This window comes from Micropterus dolomieu, linkage group LG10 (genome assembly GCF_021292245.1).
Source record: "Micropterus dolomieu isolate WLL.071019.BEF.003 ecotype Adirondacks linkage group LG10, ASM2129224v1, whole genome shotgun sequence".
NCBI lineage: Eukaryota > Metazoa > Chordata > Actinopteri > Centrarchiformes > Centrarchidae > Micropterus > Micropterus dolomieu.
Window position 1 is genome coordinate 18242561 of NC_060159.1, and position 16875 is coordinate 18259435.

At 37.5% G+C, this 16875-nt stretch overlaps 3 protein-coding genes across 5 annotated transcripts in view; 2 read left to right on the forward strand and 1 right to left on the reverse strand.

The window, feature by feature from the left end:
* The window catches only part of nrbp1 (nuclear receptor binding protein 1), a gene marked incomplete in the record, with an annotated part of 8448 nt that extends 6301 nt beyond the window's left edge, over positions 1–2147 (forward strand). Inside the window, 2 exon segments of the mRNA XM_046061004.1 lie at positions 341–396; positions 499–2147. Coding sequence (XP_045916960.1) covers positions 341–396; positions 499–594 — 152 coding nt within the window.
* Positions 2148–2983: 836 nt separating this feature from the next.
* si:dkey-12h9.6 (macoilin-1) overlaps positions 2984–16875 on the reverse strand; it is a 56147-nt gene continuing 42255 nt past the window's right edge. For 2 of the 3 annotated variants that reach the window (XM_046060540.1, XM_046060541.1), the window contains exons 2-11: positions 13413–13554; positions 13173–13299; positions 12852–12975; positions 12307–12485; positions 10279–10741; positions 10024–10182; positions 8600–8770; positions 7581–7707; positions 6702–6876; positions 2984–5443 (exon numbers count right to left, since the gene is read on the reverse strand). In XM_046060540.1, the coding sequence (XP_045916496.1) occupies positions 5253–5443; positions 6702–6876; positions 7581–7707; positions 8600–8770; positions 10024–10182; positions 10279–10741; positions 12307–12485; positions 12852–12975; positions 13173–13299; positions 13413–13532 (1836 nt within the window). In that variant the 5' untranslated portion in view covers positions 13533–13554 and the 3' untranslated portion in view covers positions 2984–5252. Of the gene's footprint in view, positions 5444–6701; positions 6877–7580; positions 7708–8599; positions 8771–10023; positions 10183–10278; positions 10742–12306; positions 12486–12851; positions 12976–13172; positions 13300–13412; positions 13555–15104; positions 15260–16875 lie in introns of those variants that run through there. The other variant, XM_046060542.1, reaches the window with a different exon arrangement.
* Positions 15273–16875, forward strand: part of LOC123978235 (cysteine-rich secretory protein 2-like) — a 5091-nt gene continuing 3488 nt past the window's right edge. Inside the window, exon 1 of the mRNA XM_046061401.1 lies at positions 15273–15421. Within this exon, the coding sequence (XP_045917357.1) occupies positions 15273–15421 (149 nt within the window). The remainder of the gene's footprint in view (positions 15422–16875) is intronic.

The window sequence follows — 16875 nt, forward strand, 5'->3', positions numbered from 1 at the left end:
CAAGTGAGCATCTTCATTTCTTAAAGATCCCTGAATGGTTGTTATTGGACTTGGCATGTGCACACATTCCAATGTAAACATGTTTTTACCAAACATTGTCACCCATAGTTTTTTAAATGACTTTTATTTGATAGCTGAAATTGGAGTGATGATGATGATGAAATGGGAAGAGAGAGACACTAGCTTCTCACTTAGTGTTTGTATCTTTAATCCCAAAAAACATGATGGATCATTTCTGATTTTGCAAAGTCTTTAAAAATGTTCATGATTAAACATAAGTTTGCAATTGCTACTTGTAGCTACTTGTACTGTGTCTGACTGCCTTGTATTTTTTGTACAGATGAGAACGTGCAGGAGCTGGCTGTGGAGCTTGTTCAGCTGGGATTCATCAGTGAGGTAAACGGGAGTTCATCATCATGACCCTGCTGACCTGAACATTTATAGGCTGTTTTGCCCTCGAGCTAAGATATGATATATCTTGTCATCTTTCCATTTCAGGGCGATCAGCCACGACTTGCATCCGTTCTTGAAGAGGCCTTCTCAAAGTTCTACAGCCGGAATGGTTCTCTTAATCCGGTGACTGTTTCCTCGTAGCGGAGCACTCACTAGGCCTTCTTTCAGCCCTCCTCGTCCTCTACAACAGGACTAGCTTTTTGCTCCACCTCTGAGTTGCAGGAAAGCTTTGCGAGGATGGAGGAGGAAGCCTTGGTCTGACTGCAGATTCTGCAGCCTGTCCTTGCATCTTCTGGTGGGAAAAGCTGCCACTAAGTGGTTGTTGCTTTTTATGTTTTGTTTGTTTGTTTTTTCTCCCACCCAATACAGCCATCTGCTTCTCTTTTTAAAAGAGGAAAATCCTAGTCGCAACTTACAGGAAAATACAAATGTTTTCTCTTTTTGGCTAATTTCTTTTGAGTTCTAAAGTAGAAAAGAAATGGTAGAAGTAAGCCAAATAAAACTGGAGAACAACAGTATTTTCCTTAAGTCAGTATTAAAACTGTATTTTAAACATTTTTACTTAAAACTGTTAAATAGTTGTCTGTATGAAAAAACCCTTGTCTCAGCATACTGATGTGTATGTATTATGGTGTTGTGAAGTTAAGTCTGGTTGTGTGGTCATTTTAAAACTTTCTCTTGAGCAGCGAGTGAGACATCTTCCTACCTTGTATTGTTTTTTCGAAGACTCAAATGCATCAGGCTAGTAACGCAACAGATGCAACGTCACTTTTACTTCAAAGGTTATGTTATTAATCAACAGTCATGAAATATACAGCTACAACACAATCTGAAGAGCTACAGCGAAGAAAATATGAAAAAATTAATTATTTATTTGTGTATCTGTTTGAGTATGTACTGTGATTCACTTCCAGCACTAAGGCCGGTGGTTGTTTGAATGTATGCTTTTAGTTGCTCTCTTTCTTTAAGTCATGCTGTTATTTTCTATGAAAAGGGGGTGTCATCACTTGACTGGTCCAACTACTACTGTAGCTTTGGTTTTACAAGCAGCCCATTGCAGCACTTATTGTTCCTGGCCAGGTCAATGAAAAGTTGTCTTTAGGTGGCATTTTACACAGGAGGTTGAAAGGTGTAAGTGAAGCATGTCATCTGAAGGGTGTTCATTACCAGCTTTGGTGAATGCATGAATGCTTTTCTGTCTTAAATGGAAAGTGATGCATGCAGGAAGTTTGTTTCTGGAGTTTGATCATTTGAAAGAAGATTGTGATAGAATCAAGTAATCTAACTCAGACCTGTCAACATTTCAGTAAAGTGGCTCTGAATCCCATAGCTATAACTTGTAATCACCTCGTACATATTAATTTTGGCTCAGACCACCTTTACATGTTAACTGTTTGGGGATCTCTCTGCTAGTTTGCACTGCTGTACACTTTTACATGCTGTTTGAAATGTCCTATGGCTCTTTAACACCAAAAGGTGTAACTTCAATGAATTGGAAATTGCGTAATTAAAAATGTAGTTTGTACTCCAACCTCGTCTACTCTATACTGTCTGTAGATACTGCGAGAAGTGTGGGACTGCCTGGCATGCTTGTAACCATCTTCTACACTGTATGCTGAACGCTGCTCTGTTTCTGCAATACATTTACCCCTCCCCCTTTTTTTCACTTCCTGAAATAAAAAATTACACTATCAGCACTTGGAGTCATTGTTTGGTGTCTTGTGTTTAACAGAAGTTAATGACTTCTAAACAAGGGGATTTCCATCAGTACATGGCATGTCAACTTTCACAATCAAGTAAAGAATATTTTAAAGAATTGGAAGATGAGCCTCTTATTAAAAATTAAAGCTCATCTGTTAAGATTTGATCAGAAATTCCTAATGAGAACCACACATACAGTCGGTGTGTATATAGCTACTTAGCTAGTGTCTGTACAGGTGGCTGTTTGTGGCAATAAAAATGTCACATTAGTGTGAATTTGAAAATTTCCTTTGCTTTCTATCTGTAGACACCTTCAGATAGTTAAAAGGAGTTCCACAGGGTTCTATCATTGGTCCACTTGACTTTAGATATAGATGGAGCAGATTTTCACATGTACGCAAACGATACTGGTGTATACATGTGTGTCTGAGATGATTTCTTCTGTTATGGCTGTTCTTAAAATGTGCCAACAGCATGGTTTGAAAACACCGATTTCCCAATGTGTATATATAAATGTCTACATAACTGGGCTCAGGGTTTCTGGCTTACAAACTCGGGATACGTGTATAGGGAACAATTTAGGAAAGAAGAAACTGTTTTCTGGAGTTTCATCACTTTGAGACAAAAAATGGGGTTTAACATGATTTAAAAAAAAACATCTCTCTTTGGTTGAACTCTTATTAGGGGTCATGAGAAAAAAACAACAGAAATGCATTTGAAAGCAATTACTAAAACTCAGCAGTTTATGTTTCCCATTGTAGAAAAGAAGATTAAAGATTAGAAAGACAGTAAGATTATGTACACCCAGAGAAACACAAATGAGACAAAATTGAATTGTTTAAATTATTTATACAAAAAAACCCATCCTGGTATATCAGGAACGTGATCTCTACCCTCAGAGTGTCACTGTTTGAATTCATTATTTGTTCAAAATTTTAAGAAACTGTAGCCCTTGTACAAGTATATTCATGTACATACTTAAAGTCACAATGTGTGCTCAAATAACAGTTGAATAAAACACATTTCATGCTGACAAACACATTGCCGTACAAAATTACAGCAGTATAATAAAAGTACAGCAAGACTAAAAAATATTTTTGATATAAAACACCCTAGAAACACGCTCTAAATAAAAAGCTACCAAAATGGCGACATCCAGTTCATGAGTGTTTTTCAGCTGCGTGGGCATTTTCAATTCTGTACATTATGAGTAAAAAAAAAGAAAGAAAGAAAATAAAGAAACAACAAAACTACAAAAACAGTACATAGCACTTCAATTCAAACACATTACTTTGTCACATTAAATTTGTGTTTTACTTCCCAGTTTGAAAGTAATGTATATAGGCACAGTAATTAAATCCATGAACCATGTTTGTTCAACACCTTTCCTTGTTATTCACAACTGTGTGGCAACCGTTCAGAAGCTTTTTCACAATTTCTCTCTGCCACCGTGGAGCTACCAAACACCAAAATTTAGTTGTTAGGTGTCAGTTGAAACAAAGAGAGATATTCGCCACTGCAAATTGTTCTCCACAAACTCTCTAGCCAGGAAGCTTCACACAAAACCAACTGTTGAATCGAAATGTCCGCAACTCTGAACAATGTGTATTTTAGCTGTTAAAAAGTATTCACTTGATGAATCCATGACTTTCATATGAATTTCAGTACAATTCAATTAATCTTAATCCACTATTTACAGGCACAGACAAGAACATCTTGTTGCATACTCTCCTTAGAAATTTAGAATATGTCGGCTTAACATTATATTTATGCTTTGAGAAAATTGTATATAGAATTTTGATTGGACCTAATATTTGTATCTTATCAAATAAAGGTTTATTTAAATTTGTATAATTCAAAGTCCATAAACACAACTCATTTATCATCTCTGTATATTGAGACATGGTTCACAGAGCTCACGTCTAAATTAACATGTTTAACCAAAATCTGTTGTAGCATGAAATTTTAAATCGTAATATTTTAAAGGGCCTTTTTTACAGAAAATATGTTGACAAGTCACAGTGGGAAAAACGTAATCAAATGAACGATGGCTGAATTCCATTTAGATGCTTAACATTCAGGGTCCTGCTATTGTGCACGCTGGCTCACTGTCACAGGCTGCTTGGAGACATGAACAAAACAGAGCCCTTGTTTGTGTTATTAGTAACACCGGTGCTTTTCCTGCTATGACACATCAAAATGTCTGCTGTGCAAAAGGCCTATTAGATCCTTTTTTTCCTAATATATACTAAAATATCATTTGACTCGAAGAGATAAACAAGACTTTAAAATTTTAACATGTTATTTTTAATGCTTTAGTCAATATCACTGCAGATGAAGATCATTCTGTAATAATTTAAAGATTGTATTATAAATATTAAAACTTTGTAAGTATAATACTTTTGATAAAGACATAAATAATTTTGAGTGTTTAGTTTTACTTTCATGCCAGGAAATACAGTGTTGTGCAGAGTTAAAGCTACAGTAGGTAACTTGTTATTGCGTAGGGTAGCAAGATTTATCTACTTATAAATTTAGAATTTAAATATATTATTAAATTTAAATACATGAGTAAACCGCAAATTCATGTTTACTGATCTGAGGTCACATCTGACCTTAGACAAGAGAGACACAACCACTCGGTTCAGGAAACACTTGTTTCATTGTTTTGACACTTGTCTCTTGTGTAGAAATGTCCAAACCCAGTAGCAGAATTTCATTTAGACAAATCTACAGGGTCTGAATTTGAAGAAATGTTGTGCTTTATGGTTAATGCTGTTAGGAGTGTATCTTCTCATAAAAGGTGTGCCTACAGCAGCTCTGCATATCAGATTTCTTATTTTGGAGAAAAACTATTCAACCCTTGTTATGGGAGGAAATAGGAAAATCTATGCAATAATGTCAAGTTAGCACCATCAGTGCAGCAAAAGGCATTCGACTTGTGAAGGCTCATTCTGGTTCCACTCATGGCTGGAAGTAGATGACTTCATGGTGTCATTTAGCTCTGTAATAAAATCCATTAGCCCTCTCCAATCATGTTTTATGATGGAGGGGTCTGCCATAGAGGTCTGAGGATCTGCAAAAGGCGATGACATCTTTTATTTCTTCAGACACTGGTACATCAGTGCTCGTGGATTCAGCATGTAGCGCTCAGAGTTGAGTAACTTGGTGAGATACTGCGGCACCTGGGGCCGAGGAGCCACGTAGGATACGCCGGGACTGACAGCCATCACCTCTGCGATCTTCTGCTTCATCTCCCGTATCTCCCGGTCCTGCTTCATCACTTTATCTGTCGGACAGACAAAGGATACTTACTGTATGAGGGGGTGGATACTGCAGGATGTAGTGATTATACATAACACTTCTTCTCTTCCCTCAGATTTCCCCAACTATTAAAACTACCCTGCAGTAAAGTCCATATGACAGCTGTCTGATTTCAAATCCCCTTAATGACTAAAGTCGAATAACAGATGAAAGCTACGATAGCAGACTAGATAGAAGTTAGAAAGAATAAAAGTCAATTATTCAAAACTAGAAAGCTATCAAACGCAACATACTTTACCAAGGCAACACACTATTCTAAATGTGTTATTTAATAGTGTTATTGTTTAAGCTACATCTGAATTCAAATTTGCATCTAAACACAGAGTAACAGGTAGTTCCCTGTGTTGATTGGCTAATGGCAGCCAAGTTGGTTGTACCTAAATCCTGTCTTGGAATAATATGGCGTTTGGTCCAAAGATGAAATGTTAGCCTGATAACTAGTTATGTTTATCATGTTTATGTAGCGCCACCTAAACAATCTAAAATTTTTGATTAGTTGATGTGTCCATGTATCATGTAAATTTGGCTGCACAACGCATCCAACAAGTTATGGAAGTTTATGTAAAAACAAATGAATAAATGTGTCATCCAAATACATTATGTGTCATGTCTGGTGAAGTCTGGATTCAATTTGTAGTGGGAAGGGTAAAACAACTGGAAAGAAAATTGCAATGGTAAAAATGTGTGCAGCCCAAGATATAATATTTGTCTTATATCAAGCAATTTAGAGAAAAAACATTAATTGTCCGGCAAAGGTTAAGAAGAAGTTTTTATAATTGTTTTTTAAGTTTTATAGGTTGACTATGTAACAACTGTCCAGGGACTACAGATGAAAAATAGTCTTTTGGCTAACTCTGGCGCATTTGCATCTATGCTTATTAATATGCACTGTCCCTGCTAAATTAAACTGATTAAATAAGTGGAGCCAAAATAAAAAGTGCATTTATGGCCACATGGTGGTGTTACTGGATCCAGATTCACACCAGAAACTCCTCACTTGTCCCCTAGTTCATGGTCTAGTTTTCCTCAAAATAACAATCTAATTTGATGCAAATGTTTTAGATATCCTGTGAACAGACACATGAACAAACACTAAAAACAAAGTGATCCTTTTAGCGGACGCAGTATGTGGAAAACGTCACAGGCACAAAGAAAAGACAAGAATTTTAAATAAAAGTTACACAGGGGAAAAAAACAAATGTCAACGAATGATAAGTGGGAACCTTGAGCGATCTCCAGCTGCCTGCGGGCGTCTCCCAGAGCCGAGAACAGGTCCAGTTTGATGCGAGTCTCGGCACTCAGGTTGTACTCCAGGTGTTGAGCTTTCTCCTGCATGGCTGACAGAGTGGACAGCAGCATGTCTGTCTCTTTCTCCACACAGCGGTACTTTCCCAAAGCCTGAGTCCAAAAAGCACATTAAACAGTAAGAACATGTGTAAAATGTCTAAAACATCAATCAAATTTGTGCAATGACCACCTGACGGAGTCAGCGCTTTGGTTTCCTAAGTATTTTTACCTTTTTAATATTTTAGAGTGATGTTTCTTTTTTTCCTTCATTGACATGTGTTTAGGTTAATTCACTTAGGGAACCAATGCACACTGATGAAGAATTGGCCAGCCATTCAAAAAACATGAAAGCTGCACATTATTACAGAGACGTTTTGAGGGATGATTCTTTCTGTTTTAACAGTGACACATTTTGAGCAAGGTGACCCGTACTCTTTCATTAAAGCAGTGCGATGTTTTTATGAAATACCTGGCTTGTGTTTCAACATGCTTCATGGAGCGTATGTCACTAAAATGAAATCAAATACCACACAGTACAATATACACACCTGATGTCAAAACAACAAACAGCCATACACTATTACTGCATACTGATAGGATGAAAAAATGCAATATTTTGACTGCAGGCCAAAATAAAATAAAATACTAAATATCCACAATGAAAGCCATTCTGTTTTCTAATATTTTTACAAACACAAAGAACAAATACATTACAATCAGAAACAACAACTTACACAGCAAAAATACTACATGACCAAACTGACTCACAGACACTTAAACTCACGAGTTCATTCCCGAATAGTGTGAAAAGATACCTCAACATCACTCTCTAGATCTACCACACGACTCTCTTTCACTTGATACTCCAGCTGTAGTTGTTTGTACTCTGTCTCTAGATCTTTAACTCTTTTCCTTAACATTTGGGTTTCACAGTGTTCCTGCCTGGTGTAGGAGACGAAGAAAATAACAGTTTTGAGTGGTCAGAGGGCCTGGTGAACACCAGTTTACACAGAAAGAAACATGACATTTCATTTGCTTATGGTTTGTTTGTTTTTTACATTGGTCTTATTTATTTATATTCCAGACATGGACAGACATAAAAATATCTGTAAAATGTCACGTGTGTATTAAAGGAATACTTTTTTTATTTTGTGAAATATACTCTTTCGCTTTCTTGCCAAGATTTAGATGAGAAGATTCATGTGTACGTTCAATATAAGGTTACAGTTACAGTTAGCTTAGTTTAGTACAAAGACTAAAAACAGAGGGAAACAGTCGGGCTGGCTCTGTCCAAAGGGAACCATTTCTGCCTGCTAGCACCTCTACAGTTCACTAATTAAATTAAATTTAATGTCTTGTTATTTTAAGGCAACCAAAACAAAGTGTAAAAACAAAAATGTGTGGTTTTACAGGGCGAATTTTCCCACACATAACTGTGAAACCGCAAATGGTGTTTTTTTACTCTTACGGTTTGTGTATTTAATAAACAAATAAGTATATATATAAATACATATATCATATTAATTAACAAACTTTATAGGTGCTTGCAGGCATATTTTCTTACCTTTGGGCAGAGCCATGCTAGCAGTTTCCCCCTGTTTTCAGTCTTCATGCTAAACTAAGCTAATGAGCAGCTGACTCCAGCTTCATGCTGAACACACAAGACACGAGACTGGTATCAATCTCCTCATCTAAGAAGGCAAATTCAAACAGCTTCTTCAAATGTTAGGCCATACAGTTGCATTTAATTATAATCAGTCCAGCTTTACTTTCCAGGCACAAAGCCTCTTCATTAACAAGGAATTTAAAGGGTTTGATGATAGGTGTGATTTACCTGTTTGTTAGGCTCCTTGCTGTGTTGGCTGCTTCCTCCAGTTTCTGAGCCTGAAGCTCAGCCAACTGTTTCTCAACAGAGAGTCTGGCCTCTGTCTCTGCTCTGGTCTTCTTCTCCAGCATCGCACTGCTCTGTTTGTCCCTCTGCTTGGTTTTAGTCAGACAAAGAATCCTGAAGAAAACCCAATAAACTCACTTTAATGCCTCGAAAACAGACAGAAAACGTGAGCGTGTTTTTCATCCTCCCTGTAGTTGTTCAGTCATTGGAGAGCACCTTGCTTTAAAAACTGGAGCATGTCTTATCAAAACTATGCATGACATGCTCATCTCAAACCAGATTTAAAGCCTCTGGATTTGGTGTGGTAAGTGTGACTGGTGGACTATGTAATGAAGTAAAACATTTCCAGCACAGTTTTTTTCAGTTTTGAATGTGCTCAGAGTACTAAAAACTGTGGTGTCACATATTGTGGAGGAACATTTTTACTATTTTGTAACCCAGAGAAACATAACACATACAAAATGTTCTAATTACACAGGAAATCACTTAACATGGAAAAATAAAGCCTACTATTCCTGTCATAACCCTGTATTAATCGACTGAATCTGTGCTAAATCTCTATGTAATGTCTCTATGTAAATGTAAATGTCTTTAACTAATGTGCACTGCATATTAGCTAGAGCTGAAATGACTGATTGATTAAATAATAACTATTAGATTGACATAGAAATAATCATCAGTAATTTTAATAACAGATTAGTCATCAATGTAATGCCAAATATTCACACATTACAGCTTCTAAAATGTGAATTTTTGCTGTTATTCTCAGTCCTCAATGACAGCAAATTAATTATTTTTGGTTTTGGGCAGTTGGTTGGACAAAAGGGAATACTTTGGAAATCTCACCTTGGAATTTGGAGAAACAGCATGGACATTTTTCACAATTTTTAAAACTTTTTTTTGACAACTGATGAATTAATTAAAAAGAAAATAATCAGAGGAAGAATCAATCAAATTAATTAAAAATAATTAGCCAAACGCAAAGAAACTAATCAAAGTTTCTGTCATAAGCAATAAATGAACAATGTTGTAAATCCACAATCAAAGAAAGTGGTTGGGTGTGAGAAAGTGGGCATTAATATTTTGCTAATTATGAAACTATTTCTTTTTGTGAAAGATGTCAGTAAGAGTCAAGTAGTTTCATTCATTTATGAAGGAGAATTATGTTTGAGAATTGTAAACCACAGTCCCTCAACACGAGTTATGGTCCATTACATAAATACTTAAATGATTTGCTTTCACAGACAACTATAGTTCTAGCAACGCTTCTGCATGCATTTATCTCTCATTTTATGTGTAACGTGTAAAACAGCCCACAGAAGGAGCCAAAGACGAGCCTTTAGCTGTGAATCTGTTGGTCAACTCACTTGCTCTGGAGCAGCATGTTGGACTGTCTGAGCAGAGAAACCTCTGGTCTCAGGCTCCTCTCGCTGTTGGTCAAGTTGCAGATGTGACTTCGCAGCTCCTGCTCGCTCTGCCTGCTCGCCTGGACCTCGCCCTTCAGTCTCCTCAGCTCCTGCTCAAGCCTGAAAAATAAAAAAGGAAGAGACAGAGATCTTTTAGCTCTCATTTCACCTTCACATGTCTAATTTCAACCTGTACTGAAGTCAATAGTGGCATACTTGGCCATTTGCTCAGCGTGGTAATTCTGAGCTGCTGTGGCACTCTTGTCTGCTAAGTCCCGGCTGGGGCTGACTGTTTTTGAGCTGGATCTCTGTTTCTTCTCAGTTCTCCCTGCAGGTGGTGAAGGAGTGTTTGTGCTGCCTCTGCGGGCTTTTGGTGAGGAGCTTTTAGCCGCCCGTGTGGCTTTGCTTCCTGGCTCATTGTGAGGTAGATTTTCCAGGGTTGTAGAGGATTCTGCTCCTCCTGCCCCACAGTGGAGCAGGTCTCTGGACTCACCGGGTTTGGACGGTGATGGCCGTCGGTTTAATTCAGCAGACCTCACCTCCTGTGTTCCCTTCTCTGTCGTTCTCTCCTCGCTGCGGATCTGGAGGCAGTCCACAGTGTGTCCCTCATCATGGGCCACTGCAGCGCCGTTCTGACACTGATACTGACTCGACTCTGGCTTTATCTTCCATTTTGAGCCTGCAAGCACAGACAGAAGCACAAAAAAGTTCACTATCTTCACTGTACCATGATCTCAGTTCTGCAGCTGGGATATGAATGGTGCAAAGACGTTCACAGCCAGCTGTCTTTGGTGTAAACAGCAGTTGAGAAAGTTATAAGGTTTGTTGTAAAGATTTTCTGCAGTCAAAAGGATTCATCCTCCTTATAACTTTACATAACCTTGACTGACTCATCTGTACTCCTTCCACAACTGAGCTTCTCTCGTGTTTAAACCAGAAAACAAAGCAAAAAAGTATGAAAATTAGCAGCTCTGTAGTCATCATTTTCACTTGGAAGAGAAGGGGGAAAAAGGGAGTAATTTAGAGCACAATGATTTCCATGGGTTGGAAAATGTGGATAATAAAAAGGGATTTGACTGTAAAATGCAGAATGTTGTGAAATATGCCAAAATTTCGAAGGGTTTTCCCATTTTTCCAATAGCACATAAGCCAAACAAGCAAAAAAACTACACTACTACGTTTTTATGTCATTTACGGGCATGCAGCTTCTGTTCTCTGCTCTTGGTGTTTCACCAAGGACGGGCTCAGTGCCTCCTCTACACACACACACCCCGTCATATCAAAGAGTCAGCACCCTAGCAGGAGCTTATCACTTCAACAAACTCTTAAAAGTGTAACCACATCGGTAGATGCAAGATATAGAAGACTTCGTTGTGTAGAGTCAGATATTCCATTGAAAAAAATGACAAAGCTACGCCTGGTCAAATTTTGTAAATAAGAAGGGCGTTGCCCACGTGAGAGTAACCTCTGTCAGACCCACTTATTACCTTGTGTTCAGCAAAAAAATTGGAGGCTGTCCTGCAGGAAATCTGTGGGAAGTCAAGTAATAACCTTTTAATAGGTGACAATTCACAATACATGTAAATGGTTTCATTGTGAATTGTCCCCTTAAATAACTGCACATAATTTGAATATTTCTAAATCAAATTAATTGAATATGATTACTTTTGTAATATTTTCTTACAGAGCTGTTGAAATATTAATTCATCCACCATATGATTACACTCGCTGATGAGAAAATGTGCCTATATGTGTAGAACTCAGAAAAATTCTAATGGAAAACACGAAATTTGGGAAAAAATAAAGCGGAATCTGGGAAAGATTTAAATGGATTTAATAGGGCCCCTGTAATTGCATTGTGTAAGAATTCCTTCTTTTGCTGAAAGGGGTGACCTCTTTAAATGTTAACCATATCTCTGCAGATATCTTCCCAGTTCTCATTGCCTGAAGAGTTTGTGAATTGACTTGTAATTATTAATTATTATTATTATTTATTGGTACATTAAACTAATATTATTTTTACATGCATAATTGTTGTTCTTAACCCCTAGATTCTGGTAGGTCTTTCCCGCTGTTCATTTGGAATAAGCAGTTTCTTACTGAGTGGTTACTTAGACAGACGAACAAAAGAGCAGTACAAGGCAGCACCTGCACTTCTGATCTCACAGCACTGGACACAACAAAAATGAATTAGAAGCACCCTGCAGACTTTAAGAATGGTAGATATAAGAGTGTAAGACTCACTGCTGCTGCCATCTGTGCCAGTCTTGGGGTAAACCTGCAGGCCTGGAGGGAGCGAGTGCTGCAGGAGGTGCATGTGGAAATCATTCTCACTCTGCACTGCTTTCTGTATGCGCAGCTTAAAGATGTTGGTGAAATAGCAGGTGGCATAAAAACCCAGATACACTACAGGATATCCAATGCTGAATGAGAATACAAAGGGAAAAAGACACAGTTAGAATATGCGTGCCACACCACAAAGATATAAACAGATCTTGGCTAACAGATTTCTATTATTAATGGTTACTCTATTCATAGATTTATGCAGATTTCTACATCTTTAATCTCACATCTGATTGGTCATTAACTAGTAGCATGAAAGTGAATTTGGTCTTGTAATCTATGGTGCACAAACATCAGGAGGCCAATTCATAATATCACACACGGGATTAATAAGAGCTTAATACTAACGCTTTTTTTATTACACCTCAATTCATTTCATGCAAGAAATCTCAATTATGAAAAGAATATTAAGCGCAGAAAAGGTGATTTGTATTAAATCAGCATACCAGTGTGCAGCAAAAAGATGAGAAAGGTTGGCATGAGAGGTTTTAAGGTCTTTGAGTCGAAGTGAAGCCTCTGTGTACACAAGCAGAATCCACAGGGACACCGTCGATATACAGATGCCTTTCTCTGCAGAAAAATATGAAAATAATCAGATGTGAAGAAGCACTGCTATACTTGCTCAAATAAAATCACTGCTATAATTTGAGTAACCCACTAAAAAAGCAGCCAAGAAAGCCTAATTTTTATGAGAGGAACAGTGTTTGGCATATTTTGTCACGTGTGGGGGGGGGGGGACAAAAACAAACAATAATCCACATACTCACCTGTGTGCCATATGTAGTTGAATAACACATAGGTGCTCGCCACAAAGAAGAGCCAGTGCAAAGGAACAAAAATTAAACAAAAGATGTCCAGAGTAAAGGCAGCACAAACAAAAACAACACAAATAACCTGAAAACAAAGACAACATTAATTTCAGTACAAAAGCATTGGTTTAAGTCTGCGGGACTATCATCATCTGGCCCACTGCACACAAAATAAAATCACACAGCAGGGGTTCTCACCAGCCCGTGGCAGTGGAAAGTGGTGTACACGCTCCCAAAGAAGAGCCAGCATGGCCACAGGTACTCCAGTCTGAATTCAAGAATGAAATCTGCCAGCAGCACCAGCGTCCACATCATCATAAACTTCACGACAGTGTACGCACTGCAAAAAGACAGACAAATAATAAAAAGTACATTATTATTATACATAAAACATACGCAAGTGGGTGTTCAGTTTGGAAAAACTAAACAAATGTATAGTCCAGGTTCTGATTCTGGTGAATAAAGACACTTCAGATGCAGCAACGCCTCTTAAGCTAAGACATTAAACACACGCGGAAGCCAATACTGGAAATCGTATACCCAATGCTAAACCTATAATTGAGCAGCTGCATTTTGAGAACGCGCTCTGTCCTTTTCAGTAGAGGCACTATAAGAACAATGACAATGTTCCCTTATTCATTTTATTAGACGACCACGAGCCAAACAGGGGCTGTGGTTTCCTCCTTTGTTCTGCTCATCCATAGGCCGCTATCACATCACCCCTTCTTTGTTTGGTAACCATGGCAATATTTCATCTGGAGGAGAGAGGGAGCACCACAGCATCCTATTGGACATACAAGTTAAAATCTCCCCTTTAATGTTATTGATAAAAAAGTGTATTTAAATGTATCTTACAAGTTGTTGTTTTTTTTTTAAATAATACTAAATATGTTATTCCACAACAATACAAATGCAACACGTTATCTGAAAGAGAGTGGAGGGTCACAAAGGGGGGACCACAGCATTTTAAATTCTTTGTATAAGTTCTAATTTGCCTTGTAATGTAACTTAAAGAGTGTATTTTAGTTTATCTTACATGTATTTTTTTTTATCATACTTGTATGTGTGCAAGTTAATCCACAACAAAAAAAGCAATATGTAATATTTTAGAGTAAGGAGGGAGATTAAGAAAGGACTACAGCATCTTCAGTTCTTTATATTAGTTCAAATATGGCTTGTAATATTGCCTATAGTGTATTCAAATTTATTTTACAGGTATTTTCATCATTGCTGCCAAATATACAATTTAGTCCTCAACAAAAGCAGCAACAATTATATATTTCATTTCCAGTATTTAAAAAAAACACCCTTAAAATTCATGTTTGTATTTTCAACATACAGTGTATTAAAAAGTCATCATTTTCTGTCTTAATTTTAAAAAACCAAAACAAATGGGTCCTTTCTCCTCAGGCAATCTTCTCGTCTGGACCCTCGTCTAGACGCTTTAAAAAATTGTGCTTGCATGCGCGAAAATAGCTGCTTTTCTTCAGCTTAATAGGCAAAAACATGTTAATATCCATATTCCAAGACAAGCATAATGTGTTAATTGTACATATAATTTGGCCAAAGAACACACACGAGACAGTGTAAGAGCAGATGAAACAGCCTGGGGAGAAGCAGGCCAACGTTAACTTGCACAGCTGCTAAATTCTACCTTTCTGTAAACAATGAAGTAACTCGTACAACATTTCTATGCAGCTGACTCCGCAATCTCGCCGTGTTGAAGCCTGTTCGAGCCCCAGACTGGTTCATGTAAAAATGTGAGACGGTGCATGAAGTGATGGCGATGTGAGGCAGACAGGTGAGCGGGATGACGACGGCTGAAATTTACACAAAGACGGGCGCCACAACAAAAGCAGCCTCCGCCAGGCGACGCGGCTCGCTCGCTACCTTTCGGACAGCTTCTCCGTTATTTTCAGCTTTTTCATTTTCCGTAGCCTGTTCGCGTCCACATAACGTTTCTTCATCTTATGGCTTCTGCTCCCCGCGCGCTGTTTGTTTTCACACCGCAGCAGCAGCGAAGAAGAAATAAAAAATAAAAAGAAAGAGCACGAATAGATGAAGAAGATGCCTCCGTGTGGAAGAGGACGTTCAGCTGAACCTGAGATGATGATGTCTGGGTACGCCAGTCCCGACGGATCCGCGCATGCTCAGTGGACGTTGTACCTACAAGTGTTCATCGCAGGAGGGGAGCAGATCAACACACTGTACATTAATTACGCCCTATGTCTTGATTAATAATATTGACAAACGCTTTACAGACACACAATATAAAAACAAGTAACCCTAGGCCTATAACAAATGCAACAATAAAACACTAAAACATCCACTGTAGGCTACAGCAAATTATTATTATATATAGGTTGAATAGACTGGTTTTTATACATAAACATGTCATCATTATCAAAAATGAATCTAGGCACGCTGTATATACTGTAGCTTACACATCCACAATGTAACATGTATGTGCATATTTATTCCCTTGCACTACTATATTCTTGTTTACAATTTACAGTTTAACTAGGCATATAGACAATGTATGTTGTTGTTCATGGTTGCTTTTTATGTATAGTAGACTATATACACATTTTTATGTTTTTGTATGCACATTATAGTTAAATGTTTTGTTGTTGTTGTTGTTGTTGTTGTTGTCTTTGTATTTAGCTATTTCTATCTAACTTCCTGAAAATTGTTCTTCATGTGGGTAAGTACATTGAGAGCAATGGGAGGGGAAAAACTGATTCAAATTCCTTGTTTGTGTACACATAGGCTACTTGGTCAATAAAGCTGATTCTGATTCTGGCATTTATTATAAAGGTAAGGTTATCATCAGTGGTGAACTAATACCACACTAAAAATAGTGATAAACAATCCAGATCTAAAAATGTTACTCATGTAGAAGTGTATAATTATAAAAGGAAGATGTACTTAAAGAAGTAAAAGTGGCCCCTGTAAGTTTTCCACTATTATACATTATAATAGATCATTATTACTGATGCATTAATGTGTAAGCAGCATTTTACTGTTATAATTGAGGTGGAGTAATTTTTAACTATTATGTATCCGACTGCAAGTAATTATGGATTAATCTCATGATAATACATAAAGACTCTGACTCTGTGGGGCTATGTAGCTAAATCAGAGCCAAAGGTTTTTGTTAAGTTGAAAAAATTAATTGTACTAAAAAAACTAAAGTTTTGGTTTTGGTCTTAAACTTGAAAAATACAACCATGTCCAAACTAAAAAGTGTACTTTTTTTTTTTTCAGGTTAAATATAATGTTGATTCAATTCTTATAATAGATAAAAATACATAAATTTTCAGTTTTCACTTTTATATATTTTGAATATTTAGGGACTTCTTTTTTTCAGTTCCACATTTTCAGTTATTCTTTTTTTTTTTTACAGCTTCAAGTCATATTTTTTCAGTTTCAGATCATTTTTTTTCAGTTTCAGACTTTTGGCACTGATTAGAGGGGCGTGGAATCATGAGTGAAAGCCTAACAAAGAAGGCAGAAGACTCTTCTCTGTCATGCTGCCTTCAGGCAACCTACTGCGAGAATTTAGACTCTTAGGGCTTTCTAGCCACCATATACAGACATATTCGTCGTCAGCCGCTTATCCTGTGTACAGGGTTGCGGGGGGGGGGGGGGGGGGGGGGGG